Source organism: Pelmatolapia mariae, linkage group LG17 (assembly GCF_036321145.2).
Source record: "Pelmatolapia mariae isolate MD_Pm_ZW linkage group LG17, Pm_UMD_F_2, whole genome shotgun sequence".
Lineage (NCBI taxonomy): Eukaryota > Metazoa > Chordata > Actinopteri > Cichliformes > Cichlidae > Pelmatolapia > Pelmatolapia mariae.
In genome coordinates this window covers 21,745,787-21,761,659 of record NC_086242.1, presented here as the reverse complement: position 1 = coordinate 21,761,659, position 15,873 = coordinate 21,745,787, and the positions used below count along the sequence as shown (strand labels likewise).

Genomic DNA, 15,873 nt, shown 5'->3' with positions numbered 1-15,873 from the left:
TTATTTTATGGTATGATATTTACAATACAGCACACATCCATAATAGCAAAGTTTAATTTCAATGTAAACAGGGGAGGTTAAGATGCTCATTAAAGTTTAATTACACTGTTTTCATTTCTTCCAAAATACTCCAATGTTTCTAAAATAAACCAAAAATACATACATTTACCTGAATGAAAAATTCCTTTGAAATAATTTCTTTCTAAATGTCTGCTTTTCTAAGTGAAACATTGATTTTAGTGAGCCTCCTTTAAACCTAAAACCAAGAGTATACCCTCAAGAACCACCAACTAAAACAAAATTACAGCCAAACAACAAAATATACTAGTTAAAAAAACCAAAAAATTTAGTCCAATCTTTGCTGTTTGACAGGAGTGATGATTAGGGGGGCAGTGTTTGTGCCACTGTCACTACTACCTGGACTGAAAAATGGATAAAGTTTCTCTGTGAAGGTTTGGCCAGTATATGAGTGAAGAAGAACTGCAGCATTTACATCATAAAAGGAAACCAAACCCTCCTCATAATCCACAAAAACTCTCACCTTCTCTGGGTGATCATTCACAGAGAGAGGGACAGGATGGGCAGCAAGTGCAAAGTACTCATTTCTGTCCCTCAGACATATAGTCCAGTAGCCGTTCTCTGGGTTTAGTTTAATTTCTCCCTTCCTATTGACTGACCCTTTGGCCACTCCTAACGTCCACCCAGTCTTTCCTTTAACCTGGACGTCATAGTAAAGTCTTCCACAGGAGAAGCCGCGTGTCCCTAAAACAGAAATTGCAGGCTCAAATCTTTTTGAGCTGTCTGGCAGTTCCTTCCATTCATCACCACAATGAACTTGCTTCCCATCATTGGACAGGATGAGAGCAGGATGTGCCGTATCAGGATCCAAAGTAACATCCACCGCATTCTGCCGAATGTTGCTGAACTGAGCGTCCCGTATCATCTTCACCTCATTTTTGATGGTCTCTGTCAGCTCATCCACAGCTTTCACCAAAGCTGTCCTTGTGATTCCCTCGTATATTGCTGGACAGATGCTGACATCTGTCCAGTCTTTGGTGGGTGGAGCAGCATTCAGGGACGGGAAGCTCTGGAGGAAACGAAGACGGTCTTTATAGCGTGAGAGTTCCTCCATCTCAGCACATCTCCTCGTCAGCTCAAAGACCTCCTGCTCCAGCTCTGTGATATAAACTTTGGTCTGTTTCTCTGTCCTTTTCTGGTTCTCTTCAGTCATCACGATTAGCTCTGCCTGAGCTCTTTCCAGAGACTTAATCAGAGCCGAGAAGACCCGAACACCATTTGCTGTCTCTCTGTCTGCAGCTTCTGTGCTGAGCTTGAAAGATTGTTTGAGCTCCTGGACTTTTCTTTGTCTCTCTTGGATCATGTGCAGAATTTTAGCCTCTGTTATCCCAAGTTGTGTTTTTTTTGCTTCATATTCTTCTTTCAGGGGAACTACCTGGTGAAATCTGTGATCTGTGTCCACACATGACTGACATATGATCATTTGTTCATTCTTGCAATAGAACTCCAAAGGTTTGTCATGCTCAGCACACATCCTGTCTTCTTCCTTCTCCACAGAATTAAACAACTGGTGAGTTTTTAAGATGGACACTGTTTGATGAAAATGTAGATTAGCTACAAAGAAGAGTGTAAGAAAGGTTAAGCTAAGAGTTATGAACAGGCAGGACTTCAGGGATGTCCGTTTAGGTGCAGGAGGATCATCATAAGAAACTTTTTTTGTTGTGGCATCGTGTTGCTCCGAGCTATCATCGGCTTTCTTTCCAACAGTTTTTCTAAACTGAACAGCCATCTCAGATATGAAAGTATTCACACCAAGCTTATATTTCCTATCCACGTGCTCTTTGCACATGGGACACTTGCGCTGGGAATTAAAATTCAAATGTTCCGTGATGCAGTCTTTGCAGAAGTTGTGTCCACATGGGAGTGTGACGGGATCCCTGAACACGTCCAGACAGATGCAGCACAAAAGCTGCTCTTCAGTCAGAAGATAGCTGGCAGCCATCATGTTGACGATCTTCAGCCAAAAGAGAGAATGATTCACATCAGTTTTATTACCAGAGCCAAACCTTTTCTTAAAAATATAAAAAAAATTCATATATTTTAAATATGTTTAATAACACTGTGTGTGTGAAATTGTAAGTTTCAGAAATTTTCTGCATGCCTAAAATTATTATTTTTTGTGTGAAGGGAAGTAAAATAACACATAATGCACTAAAGTTCAGATCCATCCACCAATCCATACTTTTTTAGCTATCGTTGTCAGGACGCAGGGGCCAGACCTTCCCAGCTACCATAGGGTAATATTAGCAATCAATAGCCAGCATGTCAAGTGAAGGCTGTGTGCAGGTAGGAATGTTGGACCCAAAGTGCAGACTCTTGGAGACAAAAAGTAGACTCGAAGCAGCTTTTTTGCTGAAAACCATAACTAAACTAAAAATATACCAAAAACTAAACAGGCAGGCTGGCTGGCAGACAGAACACACAGTACAGAATAAAAGTAGATCACAACACGGACACAGAGAAACAGAAGGCTTAAATACACAGAGGGAGCAACCAGGGAATGAGACACAGGAGGGAAACACAGCTGGGGCAAATCAGGGCTAATGAGACAAGGGAAGCAAATCCAGATACATTAGACACGGACTTTCAAAGTAAAACAGGAAACATAACACAGAGACGTGGACTTGACAAGGGGACACAGCAGACAGGGGAGACAGAGCAACTAAGAAACACAGACAGAAACCACAACATTAACAAAGAAACCAAAAGATTAGAAACAATAAATAATGGCAGAATCAAAGTACATAGTAAAGAAAACTCAAAACTCTGGGTCAACATCCCAGGTCTCCTAACACAGCAGTCTATGTTGTTTGTATGTTTTTTTCTTCATTACATAAATCCATTTTCTTGTATTTTGATTTGACTGAAGATTTAAGATTCAATGTGCCGTAGGATTTTCTGGTTTTTAAGTGGGGTATAGCACTCTTGACTCTGGGAATGGCTGATGAATTGTAACATCTTTTCAAACACTGGCAATAAAAAGCATTTAATACATGAAGATGGCTATTGTACCCACTGTTGGTCAAGTTACATGAAAAAAGTAATTAGTAACTAATTACTGATTACTTCTCCAAAATAGTAATCAAGTGACTTTACTGATTACTTATTTTCAAAAGTAATTAGTTACTTAGTTATTAAAAACATGATACACAACCTGAATAGGTAATAAAGCAATAGACCTTTCAACCCAATTCCATTTTTTATGCACAGTCGATCATGTAAAATGTTATCAAATGATAAAGTCTCTTTAAAACTTGTTTTATTTGTTTTAATCTTTTAACTTTATGCACATTGCATCAAGCAAAAATTTAATAATATGCAACAGTCTCTGACATGAAGAAATTGTTTAATATTTAAACCAATTTTCTGCAAATTCCAGCATATATTTAGTAGAAGTGGAACAGCTGGAGCTTTGCCCGGTGCTGCAGCGGTCATGTCAGTGGGGAGATCCAGGGGTTTCTCTGTGAATATCACATTCCCGTGGCAGCGTGCTAGATACTTGCTCCAAAGTTTAGGGGTTTTTTTTGCTGTAAAAAGAAGTTTACTTCTCACGCAGTGTACAGCGGACGCTAATGTTTTTGTCACTTTTTACAGAATCAAACTCAAACTAAAGTCAGTACTTCCACGCTTTAAATGCTGCACGGTCGTAATCTCTCCCACCTCTATATATTATCCATTGTTGATCTGCCCATGTCTGTTACCATGAACGTCGCACGCGCTTACGTCATTGTCATGAGACACTCTCACAAACCAAATCACAGTGTAGTAACGCAGTAATGCAGCATGCTTGCGGGAAAGTAAGGGTAATCTAATTACTTTTTTGCAATAGTAATCGCTTACTTTACTCATTACTTGAAAAAAGTAATGAGTTGTTACAAAAAAAAGTACCATCTCTGATGGTACCCATGTTTGGCTTGACAAAAAAATGAGCTCAGGAGTTAGAGTAGATCATCTACTCATTGGAAGGTTTAAAAACTGCCTGCTCCTGTCTGCATGCCAAAGTGTACTTAGATGTTGAACCCTGATATCATTGGAATGTTACTGTTAGATAAAAATCACTTACATGCGTGTAGAAAAGAAGTGCGCTGATCAACCAGTCACACATTACAGAACTGGTTCCTGTGTGCTAGTGTTAAAGTAGGCACGCTGGCAGTTAAATAGTGCCACACTTCTGACAAATTTAAAAGCAATAAACATAAAAGGCAAAAATATATGAGCTTTACTATAATTATGTAAAATCAACACAAAAACTCCATCTGAATATCTGAAGCAGTTACAATAACGATGAAGATTCTACACACAGGTGCCTTGAATGATTTTTGGATCTACTGGCTTGCAACTTTCTCACCATTGAAGAGAGAATTGTACAGTAAAAAACAGAATATGGTTTCAGTGAAGTTCAGAGTGTACAAAACACTCATTCTTTTATCTAAACCAGGGCTCCTCAATCCCAGTCCACGAGGGCTGGTGTCCCTGCAGGTTTTAGATCTCACCCTGGGTCAACACACCTGAATCACATGATTAGTTCATTACCAGGCCTCTGGAGAACTTCAAGACATGTTGAGAAGGTAATTTATCCATTTAAATCAGCTGTGATGGATCACGGACACATCTAAAACCTGCAGGGACACCGGGCCTCGTGGACTGGGATTGGGGACCCCTGATCTAAACTCTTTCTGTGTTTTAACAAAATGAATGTGACCATCTAAATGTAACTTTTTCGCGGAACATAGTTTACTTTTCTGCTTTAAAAAAAATTGCACAGCCTTCAACAGCCACGTTACAAACAGTAGTGATTATTTCATCTTATAATCTGCTGCCATTTTAAGGTAACTGAAATTGTACTAACCTGTGTGTCTAAGACTCCTCTGCTGTGCCGCTGGAAGAATGAATTTATTTAATGTTACTCTTCCTTGTTATGGAAATACAGTGAAAGCTTTTCAGGCAAGCGTGCACACACCCATGACTGCGAGCAACCAATAAATTCTTTCGCTCACCTGAGCTTGTTTGCCTAAGAGCACATCTGTAAATCTACAGGATGTAAGATGCAAGCTGGCACAAAGTACACTGAGAAGCACCAATTGGCTGTCTTGACTTTAAACAGGCTGTTCATGCTTGAAAGTCAATATGAAACCACGGTAACACTGACTGTATAAATGTGTTGTAGCATGGCAGTTATCAACTTCATAATGTGTGGCCATCACACAGATGTAATACAGTGTCTGCTGGAATTAGCATAAAATCAAATCACTTTTATTGTCACATCACATATGCAGGTACACTGGTATAGCACATGTGAGTGAAATTCTTGTGTGCAACCTTCACAAGCAACAGAGGTGTGTAAAAATACAATAACATAAGAACAAGCAAAATATAAGAATGGGTAAATCTGAGAATTATACGAATATATATATGTACAATATAAGAGTGTATGCGCATTACTGAATGTGTATACTAAATATGTATGTGTGTGTGTGTGTGTATACATATTTTAAAAATTTAATAGAATAAACAATAAAATAAAATATACAGAGGTTGGCAGTTGGAAATGTGCAAAACAAGTGGCATTTATATACAGTATGGAGTGCAAAATGTTGAAGTTCTGGTAAGTGAAGGTGAGGTGTCTATGAAGTGTTCAGCAGTCTGATGGCCTGATGGAAAAAGCTGTCTCTCAGTCTGCTGGTACGGGACCCGATACTGCAGAACCTCCTTCCTGATGGAAGTATTCTGAACAGTTTATTGCTGGGGTGACTGGAGTCTTTGATGATCCTCCCCGCTTTCCTCAGGCACCGCTTCCTGTAGATGTCCTGGAGGGAGGGAAGGTCACCTCCAATTATCCTTTCCGCACACCGCACCACTCTCTGGAGAGCTTTGCGGTTGTAAGCGGTGCTGTTGCTGTACCAGGTGGTGATGCATCCAGTGAGGATGCTCTCAATGACACAGCAGTAGAAGGTCCTGAGGATGCGGGGGCTCATGCCAAATCTTTTCAGCTTCCTGAGAAAGAAGAGGCGCTGCTGCGCCTTCTTCACTGTTGTGTTTATGTGTACTGATCATGTGAGATCCTCTGCCAGATGTATACCAAGGAAACGGAAGCTGCTCACTCTCTCCACAGCAGCTCTGTTGATGGTGATGGGGGTGTGTGCTTCTCTGCACCTCCGGAAGTCCACTATCAACTCCTTTGACTTTGCGACGTTGAGGATGAGATGGTTGTCTTGACACCAGTGGGTCAGGGTGCTGAACTCCTCCCTGTAAGCCATCTCATCACCTTTGGTAATAAGATGAGACGGACGAAGTAGTGTCGTCCACATACTTCACAATGATGTTGGAGTTGCTAGTGGTCGTGCAGTCGTAGGTGTAGGTGTAGAGTGAGTACAGGAGAGGGCTCAATTCAATTCAGTTCAATTCAATTTTATTTATATAGCGCCAAATCACAACAAAAGTTGCCTCAAGGCGCTTTATATTGTACAGTAGATACAGAGAAAAGCCCAACAATCATATGACCCCCTATGAGCAAGCACTTTGGCGACAGTGGGAAGGAAAAACTCCCTTTTAACAGGAAGAACCAGGCTCAGGCAGGGGCGGCCATCTGCTGCGACCGGTTGGGGTGGGAAAAGGAAAACAGGATAAAGACATGCTGTGGAAGAGAGACAGAGATTAATAACAGTGAGTGAGAAAGGTGACTGGAAAGGAAAAACTCAATGCATCATGGGAATACCTGGCAGCCTACGTCTATTGCAGCATAACTGAGGGAGGATTCAGGGTCACCTGGTCCAGCCCTAACTATGTGCTTTAGCAAAAAGGAAAGTTTTAAGCCTAATCTTGAAAGTAGAGATAGTGTCTGTCTCCCGAATCCAAACTGGAAGCTGGTTCCACAGAAGAGGGGCCTGAAAACTGAAGGCTCTCCCTCCCATTCTACTTTTAAATACTCTAGGAACAACAAGTAGGCCTGCAGTGCGAGAGCGAAGTGCTCTAATAGGGTGATATGGTCCTACAAGGTCATTAAGATAAGATGGGGCCTGATTATTTAAGACCTTGTATGTGAGGAGCAGGATTTTGAATTCAATTCTGGATTTAACAGGAAGCCAATGAAGGGAAGCCAAAATAGGAGAAATATGCTCTCTCTTTCTAGTCCCTGTCAGTACTCTTGCTGCAGCATTTTGGATTAACTGAAGGCTTTTCAGGGAGTTTTTAGGACATCCTGATAATAACGAATTGCAGTAGTCCAGCCTGGAAGTAACAAATGCATGAACTAGTTTTTCAGCATCACTCTGAGACAGGATATTTCTAACTTTAGAGATGTTGCGCAAATGGAAGAAAGCAGTCTTACATATTTGTTTAATATGTGCGTTGAAGGACATGTCCTGGTCAAAAATTACTCCAAGGTTCCTCACAGCGTTACTGGAGGCCAAGGTAATGCCATCCAGAGTGAGAATCTGGTTAGACAACATATTTCTAAGATTTTCAGGGGCCGAGTACAATAACCTCAGTTTTATCTGAATTAAGAAGCAGAAAGTTGGCGGCCATCCAGGTCTTTATGTCTTTAAGACATTCCTGCAGTTTAACTAATTGGTGTGTGTTATCTGGCTTCATGGACAGATAGAGCTGGGTGTCATCTGCATAGCAGTGAAAATGTATGCTATATCTTCTAATGATACTGCCTAGGGTAAGCATGTATAATGTAAACAGAATTGGTCCTAGCACAGAACCCTGTGGAACACCATAATTGACCTTAGTGTGTGAAGAGGACTCTCCATTTACATGTACAAATTGGAGTCTATTAGATAGATATGATACAACCCACTGCAGCGCAGTCCTTGTAATACCTACAGCATGTTCTAATCGCTCTAATAGGATATTATGGTCAACAGTATCGAACGCTGCACTTAGGTCTAGCAGGACAAGCACAGAGATGAGTCCACTGTCAGAGGCCATAAGAAGATCATTTGTAACCTTCACTAAAGCTGTTTCTGTGCTGTGATGAGCTCTGAAACCTGACTGAAACTCTTCAAATAAGCCATTCCTCTGCAGATGATCTGTTAGCTGTTTGACAACTACTCTTTCAAGGATTATTGATATGAAAGGAAGGTTGGAGATTGGCCTATAATTAGCTAAGACTGCTGGGTCTAGAGATGGCTTTTTGAGTAAAGGTTTAACTACAGCCACCTTGAAGGCCTGTGGTACATAGCCCGTTATTAGAGATAGGTTGATCATATTTAAGATTGAAGAATTAATTAATGGCAGGACTTCTTTGAGCAGTTTTGTAGGAATGGGGTCTAAAAGACAAAGACAAAGAAAATTTTATTTGTGAAGAAGTTCATGAAGTCATTACTAGTTAACATTAAAGGGATGGTTGGCTCGATAGAGCTCTGATTTTTGTCAGCCTGGCTACAGTGCTGAAGAGAAACCTAGGGTTGTTCTTATTTTCTTCAATCAGTGATGAATAGTAAGATGTTCTGGCTTTGCGGAGGGCTTTCTTATAAAGCAGCAAACTATTTCTCCAGGCTAAATGATGATCCTCTAAATTTGTGACACACCATTTCCTCTCCAGCTTACACGTTATCTGCTTTAGGCTACGTGTTTGAGAATTATACCACGGAGTCAGGTACTTCTGATTTGAGGCCTTAGTTTTCACTGGAGCTACAGTATCCAGAGTCGTACGTAGTGAGGAGGTAAAATTATTAACAAGATAATCGACCTCTGATGGGGTAGTGTTCAGATAGCTGCTCTGCTCTATGAGCATTGAAGATGATAACAGTGGGTGGATTATATTCTTAAACTTAGTTACAGCGCTTTCAGAAAGACATCTACTGTGATAAAGTCTGCTCTCCACTGCTGTGTAATCAATTATTGTAAATGTAAATGTTATCAGGAAATGATCAGACAGGAGAGGGTTTTCAGGAAACACTGTTAAATGTTCAGTTTCTATGCCATATGTTAACACAAGATCTAGAGTGTGATTAAAGTGGTGGGTGGGTTCTTTTACACAAGCCAATTGAGTCTAATAACAGATTAAATGCCATGTTGAGGCTGTCATTTTTAGCATCTACATGAATGTTAAAATCACCCACAATAATTATTTTATCTGAGCTGAGAACTAAATCGGATAAAAAGTCTGAGAAATCAGAGAGAAACTCTGTGTAAGGCCCAGGTGGACGATAGATGATAACAAGTAAGACTGGTTTCTGAGTTTTACAGCTAGGGTGGACAAGGCTAAGCATCAGGCTTTCAAATGAATTAAAAGTCTGTCTTGGTCTTTCGTTAATTAATAGGCTGGTGTGAAAAATTGCTGCCACACCGCCCCCTCGGCCTGTGCTTCGAGATTTCTGGTAGTTAGAATGACTCGGGGGTGTTGATTCATTTAAACTAACATAATCATCCGGATGCAACCAGGTTTCTGTAAGGCAGAGTAAATCGATTTGTTGATCAATTATTAAGTCGTGTACTAACAGAGACTTGGAGGAGAGAGACCCAATATTTAATAATCCACATTTCACTGTTTTACTCTTTGGTTCAGATGTGGATACTGTATTGTTCTTTCTTTGTGATTTTTTATGTTTAAGTTGTTTGTTGCTGGTTTTAGTTTGTTTTTTGTCTTTTTGGGAGCTGACACAGTCTCATGGAGATGGGTTTTTTTTGGGGGGGGGGGGGGTAGCAGGAGGAGAGAAGCTGCAGAGAGGCGTGTAAGACTGCAACTCTGCTTCCTAGTCCCAACTCTGGATAGTCATATTTTGGGGGGTTTAATAAATTTGTCCATATTTCTAGAAATGAGAGCTGCTCCATCCAAAGTGGGATGGATGCCGTCTCTCCTAACAAGACCAGGTTTCCTCCAGAAGGTTTGCCAATTATCTATGAAGCCCACATCGTTTCTTCGACACCACTCAGACAGCCAGCAATTTAAGGAGAACATGCGGCTAAACATGTCACTCCTGGTCTGATTGGGGAGGGGACCAAAGAAAACTACAGAGTCCGACATTGTTTTGGCAAAGTTACACACCGATTCAGTACACACCCCTGTGGAGCACCAGTGTTCATTATGACAGGGGATGAGGTGATGCTGCCCAGTCTGACCACTTGGCGTCTGTCTGACAGGAAGTGAAGGATCCAGCTGCAGAGAGAGCTGTTCAATCCTAGATCCTGCAGTTTCCTGTCCAGCTTCGAGGGAACGAGGTTGTAGATGGGTGTAAACACTCCAGCCAGCTGAGCCGCGCATGACTTGAGGACGCGGCCAGGGATACCATCCAGACCAGTAGCTTTGCGTGCGTTCACCTTCCTGAAGCACTTCCGCACATCCTCCTCAGACACAGTGTGCACACTGATGTCATCCGCAGTCCGCAAACTGTCCGGTCTCGTGGTGTTCGCTGTGTCAAATCTAGCGTAGAAGACATTTAGATCCTCACACAGAGAGGGCGTGGTCTGCGGTGACAAGTGGTCTGAGTGTCCAAGGTGGGGGCGGGGCTTCGCTCTGCACACACTGGGAATGTTTGTGTAAACAATATCCAGCTCGTTTTTCCCCCTCTTCGCAAAGTCCACGTGTTGATGGAATTTCGGATGCACTGACTTGAGATGTGTTTGTTTGAAATCTCCGGCAATAAACAGTTCATCGGGGTGTGGGCCTGGTTTCCTTCATCAGGCCACTCCCTCATGGACATACTTTTCAGACAAGTATTTTCGTGGCACTGCCTATTTTGTTGCCTGCCTATAATGTGTGCTTTTGTCTTATTATTATTTGTATATATTTCTCCTGTTTACTATTTATACCATCTGTCAGCTATTATATTGTTATTCTGGCAAAGCTGGTGTGGAGTACATACAATGTCTTGTACATGTACAATTACAATAAAGGGCTATTCTACTCTATTCTATTCTATTCTATTCTATTCTATTCTATTCTATTCTATTCTATATAGGTTGGATGATAGCGCTTTAACCAAGATAAACCTCCAAAGCAGAAATGTGGTTGTGATGGAAACATTTTTATCAGCATTTTATTTTCAACTCATTATAGTACAATATATTGAATTAATATTTTTTTAAAAAGACAGTGTGACAGTCCTAAGGTTCACTGCTAATGCCAGACTGGTTTGTGGTAATTTCTGCTGCCTAAAGCTCTCAACTGATCTGTGGACTCAGTGGTCGCTTTTAAAAAACAGCTAAAAACTCATCTTTTTAAACTTGCTTTTGGTTGATTTTTATTTTTAGGTTTTAGCTTCTGTGAAGCACTTTGTGATTTTTATCTTGAAAGGTGCTATATAAATAAAGTTTTACTTACTTACTTACTTACTGCAGGACAACAAATAATCTTATATATTATCAAAGAGAACTTTGAAAATATAAATTCACAAAAATGTGAAATTTTTGCCTTTCATATATTGCAATTAGAGGTAGGAGATTTTATGCAATGTTACAGTTTCCATTCTGTATATATCCTATAACACATTCTTTTGTGTTATCTTTTACATGATACAAGCTGAACATCAAACTTTAGTATATTTTTTCTTTTAGTTGTGTCAAGGTAAAAATTAAGATGCTAGTACTTCCTTCAGACTAACAAGGGTGGTTTTGGGGGGTTTTCAGCTTATGCTTGCACTAAAGTGAACTGACAGCACTAAAAGTGATTTTAAAACTGTTGTCTTGTATGTTGAGGTATTAATGTAGGAGTAATTGTGGCTCTGGAGCTCCCGCTGCCTGATTGGCAGCTCATTTAAACAAACACGGTGAAAGAGATGAGAGACGAGGTTTAGAAACAGGAAGTTTATGAAGCTGGAGAGATAAGCGACAGTTACAACATCACTGACACACTCATCCTTCTCGCTGTAATTGAAACCTCATTTAGTGAACATGATGCTGTTTCTTTAGTTTTGTCTGAAACAAAGGCGGCTGAAAGAAAAAGAACCTGGATTTACCTGAAACCAGCAGAGGAAGGTCTTTTTTAAAAACTGACTCATAAGATGGACATGAGCAAAATGAGTCTTGTTAGAAGTTTTAAAGAATCTCACAGATGATTCAGTGTGATTGAAGGGTTTGTACTAATGCTTTTCTCAGAATACCATGAATGTCTGCTAGATTAATTCTGTCAGTTTGATCTCCATGCTGTCACGTGGACATGTTTTATTGTTGAAAATACTGAAACTAGTGTGTGATAGTGGGAAGTGGTTTCAAAATAAAATCAAACAAGACTGGCATCCCTGTTGTAATTTGGCTCCATCTGCTGCCTAAAGCTCTCAACTGCAGCACAACAAATTCCATTACGGTTCAAAGAGGACTTTGAAAATACAGATTCAACATAAAAATACTTAGAAGTTAGAAGAAGTGGTGACGCTTCATTTCGAGTATTTGAAAGGCAATGCTAGACACTTCTCAGAGGATTAAGCTTAAGTACTTGACCTTTCATCGGTCTTTTCTGATCTCTAGGCAAAACTTATGGACATGAAAAATATTTTAAGGTTCAAAATGGGGTCCAGTTTTGTGTTTAACCTCAAAATCACAACTAACTCGATTTCTTAGGTCGAGTCATGTTCAAGGTCATGTTCTGTTTGAATTTGAACTTTAGAGAGTTTCTAGAAACTCTATATGGGCTCTTTGTGAAGATTATGATGATATTAAAACTTTAGGGGTCCTTAAAGGATTTCCAACTGTCCTGACAGGGTTTAAATCATTAAAACGTTTTTAAAACCCAGAGGCAGATTTAAGGAGGATATGGAAACCGCTCTTAATGGTCTATACCAAACTTTAGTATATTTTTTTCTTTTGGTTGTATTAAGGTTAAAATTAAGATTCCAGTACTTCTTTCAGTCTAGCAAGGGTAGTTTTGGGGGTTTTCAGCTTATGCTTGCACTAAAGTAAACTGACAGCTAGGGATGGGTATCGTTTAGGTTTTATCCGATACCGGTGCCAAATCGGTACTTTTGAAACGGTGCCGGTGCTTAAACGGTGCTCGAACCGGTGCTTAAAGAATGGAGAACACAAACTTCGTCCAAAAACCTCTCATGTTTTTATTTTTAGCAGTCTCTTTTTTTGTTGCAAAATGATAAGAACCGTAACAACATATAAACATCATCTGTGCAAAGATTTATGTTTTTAAAGTGAAACAGTGAAAAACTACAGCCCTGTCAATACATGAATATCCAGACGTTGTACAAAAATGTCCAATTCTGGCACACAATTGGACACCATGCCAGTTGATTTTTTTAGGTATTTAAGAGCAGACATTAATTAACTTTATTAACATGCCTATAAATGCTTTTTTTAGAAATACATTTTTGAAGAATTAACCACACATTTACATGGTAATGGGCCTTTTCTGCCATGGAGCGCTTAATTGGCCTCTGGCCCTTTAAACTCTGAGGGGCTGTAACTTTGGTTTCTTTTGGTCAATTTGCATGATTGACACCTCTTTTTAATTGTTTGAGCCAATAGAGTCACAGTAACGATGCCACGTTCACGTTAATTCAACCAATCAGACGTTCCAAGGCCAAAACCCACGTGGGCCCAAATTTACTGCATGTGACGTCTGTCCAGTCACGTGTCTATAGGTGGGTCTAAAATGGAGGTTGTTGACGGAAAACGACTCTGATGCGGCTAGGTAGGCGTGGTAACTGCTGATAACCACATGGCTACCGGCTACCAGCGAAAATAACGGAGGAAATCTGGACGGTAAGCCAATTTCTGTCTTAGCGCATTTGCACCGCTGTGTGTTTTTGTGGTCTTCCTTTGCGGCTCATTCAGTGAATTTTGGTCAGAGTGTGGTGAAACTTGGTGTTTGGAATTGGTGATAGCTCTGGAAGATAACCAGCTTTTCTTTAGCCGGTTACATGAAGTCTGGAGAATTTCTGGTTGGCCTTGTTTGTTTAGCGGACTTGTGCGCATTTACATAACTGCTCGTTTAATCATGGCTTGTTTTCGTTGAGTTTGGTGGTTGTAAAAATGGTTTATATGACATTTTAGCTGAGATTCAGAGGTTTCTGTGGATACCTCACATGTCTGGACTTATATTTCTCACCCCGTGTTATAACCGATTAAACGTGATCTCCTCCTTTTTGCTCGCGGTACCGGGGCCGTGGGGCTTAAAGCACTTGTTGCAGGCTGCTGAGTTTGCATCTTTTGCTGTGAAGTACAGCCAGACTTTTGACCGCTTCGCCTTGGGCATTTTTTTTTTCCGCCTTGGGCATTTTTAATCTGTAGCTCTGCTCTAAAAGAACGTACATACCTGGGCCCGCCTACTATCCTTGTAAAGGTAAAATGATTGGCTAGAATCCAAAGTGTATGACATCTCAAGAAAAAAAAAAGCACCGAAATAAAGCACCGAAATGTGCGCTGCTTTTCGGTCTGGTTACTACCGTTTATGTCAGAACCGGTGCCATGATGGCACCGGAAACCGGTACCCATCCCTACTGACAGCACTAAAAGTGTTTTTAAAACTGTTGTCTTGTATGTTGAGGTATTAATGTAGGAGTAATTGTGGCTCTGGAGCTCCCGCTGCCTGATTGGCAGCTCATTTAAACAAACATGGTCAAGGAGATGAGAGATGAGGTTTAGAAACAGGAAGTTAATGAAGTTGGAAAGATGAGCGACAGTTACAACATCACTGACACACTCATCCTTCTCGCTGTAATTGAAACCTCATTTATTGAACACAATGCTGATTCTCTACTTTTGTTTGAAACCAAAGGCGACAGAAAGAAAAAGAACCTGGATTTACGTGAAACCAACAGAGGAAAATCTTCTTCTACTCTTTAAAAGCCTCTCTAAAAGAGCTGACATAAGATGGACACGAGCAAAATGAGTCTTGTTAGAAGTTTTAAAGAACCTCACAGAGGATTCAGTGCGATTGAAGGGGTTGTACTAATACTATTCTCAGAGTACCATGAATGTCTGCCAGATTAATGCCATGTCAGTTTCACTCAGCCCATTTTATTATTGTTTTTTTCCAGGCAGACTGAAGAGAACATTTTGGCTGTGGAATTGACGTGTTTGATGAGATGCTGGGAATTTATTGATACCTAGACTTTTCCACTGGTGCCAAAATAAAGCTGACATTTTAGCTTACTTGTTACATGTCTTCACTGTTAAGTACACAGCCATAGCTCTTAGACTGTGCACTGCCGTCTACAAAGCAATGGCCTCTGGTAATATAGACCGATTCAAGGTTGCATCGTACAATGCGTGCAGCATGGTAAAAAAGGCAAAGCAGAGCTATGGGGAAAAACCAAGAAAGCCCAGCAGTGTCTCTTCTTCCTCAAAAGACTTAAAGACTTCCATCTTTCTCTGAAGGTGCTCAAGAACTTCCACTCATGCTCCATCCAGAGCATATGATGGGAAATATCTGCACCTGGTGTGGGAACAGCACCAAGCAGGACAGACAAGCTCTTCAAGGAGTTGTGGGCTTTGCTGAGCACATCATTCGCTGAGAGCTTCTTGCCCTGCATTCCATTTACATTAAGCAGTGCAGTACCAAAGCCAGGAAGATTATGAAAGACCTTTCTCATCCCAATAATGGACTCTTCTCACTGTTGAGGTCAGGGAAATACATCTGCTACCTTAAAACCAACACAGAGAGAATAAGGAGGAGTTTCTTCCCCCAGGCTATTCAGGAGTGTCCAGGTGCTGGACTGGACTCTTTACACATTTCTACAAATCACTGCACGTGCACCTTAATAACAATGACAATAATGTACTTCTGATCTGGTCTCATACCACATCATTGTACATGCACTTAACTCTGCACACCTTAACTTTGATTTTAATTTTAATTTTATACTTGATTTTTAATTTCAGTTTATTCTTGTATTTTTAATG

At 40.5% G+C, this 15,873-nt stretch overlaps 1 protein-coding gene across 1 annotated transcript; it reads right to left on the bottom strand.

Moving 5' to 3' along the window:
- Window positions 1-346: 346 nt before the first annotated feature.
- Window positions 347-2,023, bottom strand: LOC134615941 (pyrin-like). The gene has a single exon (XM_063460628.1). The coding sequence runs from the start codon at window positions 2,021-2,023 to the stop codon at window positions 347-349; it is 1,677 nt and encodes a 558-aa protein (XP_063316698.1).
- Window positions 2,024-15,873: the final 13,850 nt, after the last annotated feature.

Bases quoted from the DNA above. Each gene is read 5' to 3' on its own strand.
- LOC134615941 (XM_063460628.1), bottom strand. From the start codon at position 2,023: ATGATGGCTGCCAGCTATCTTCTGACTGAAGAGCAGCTTTTGTGCTGC.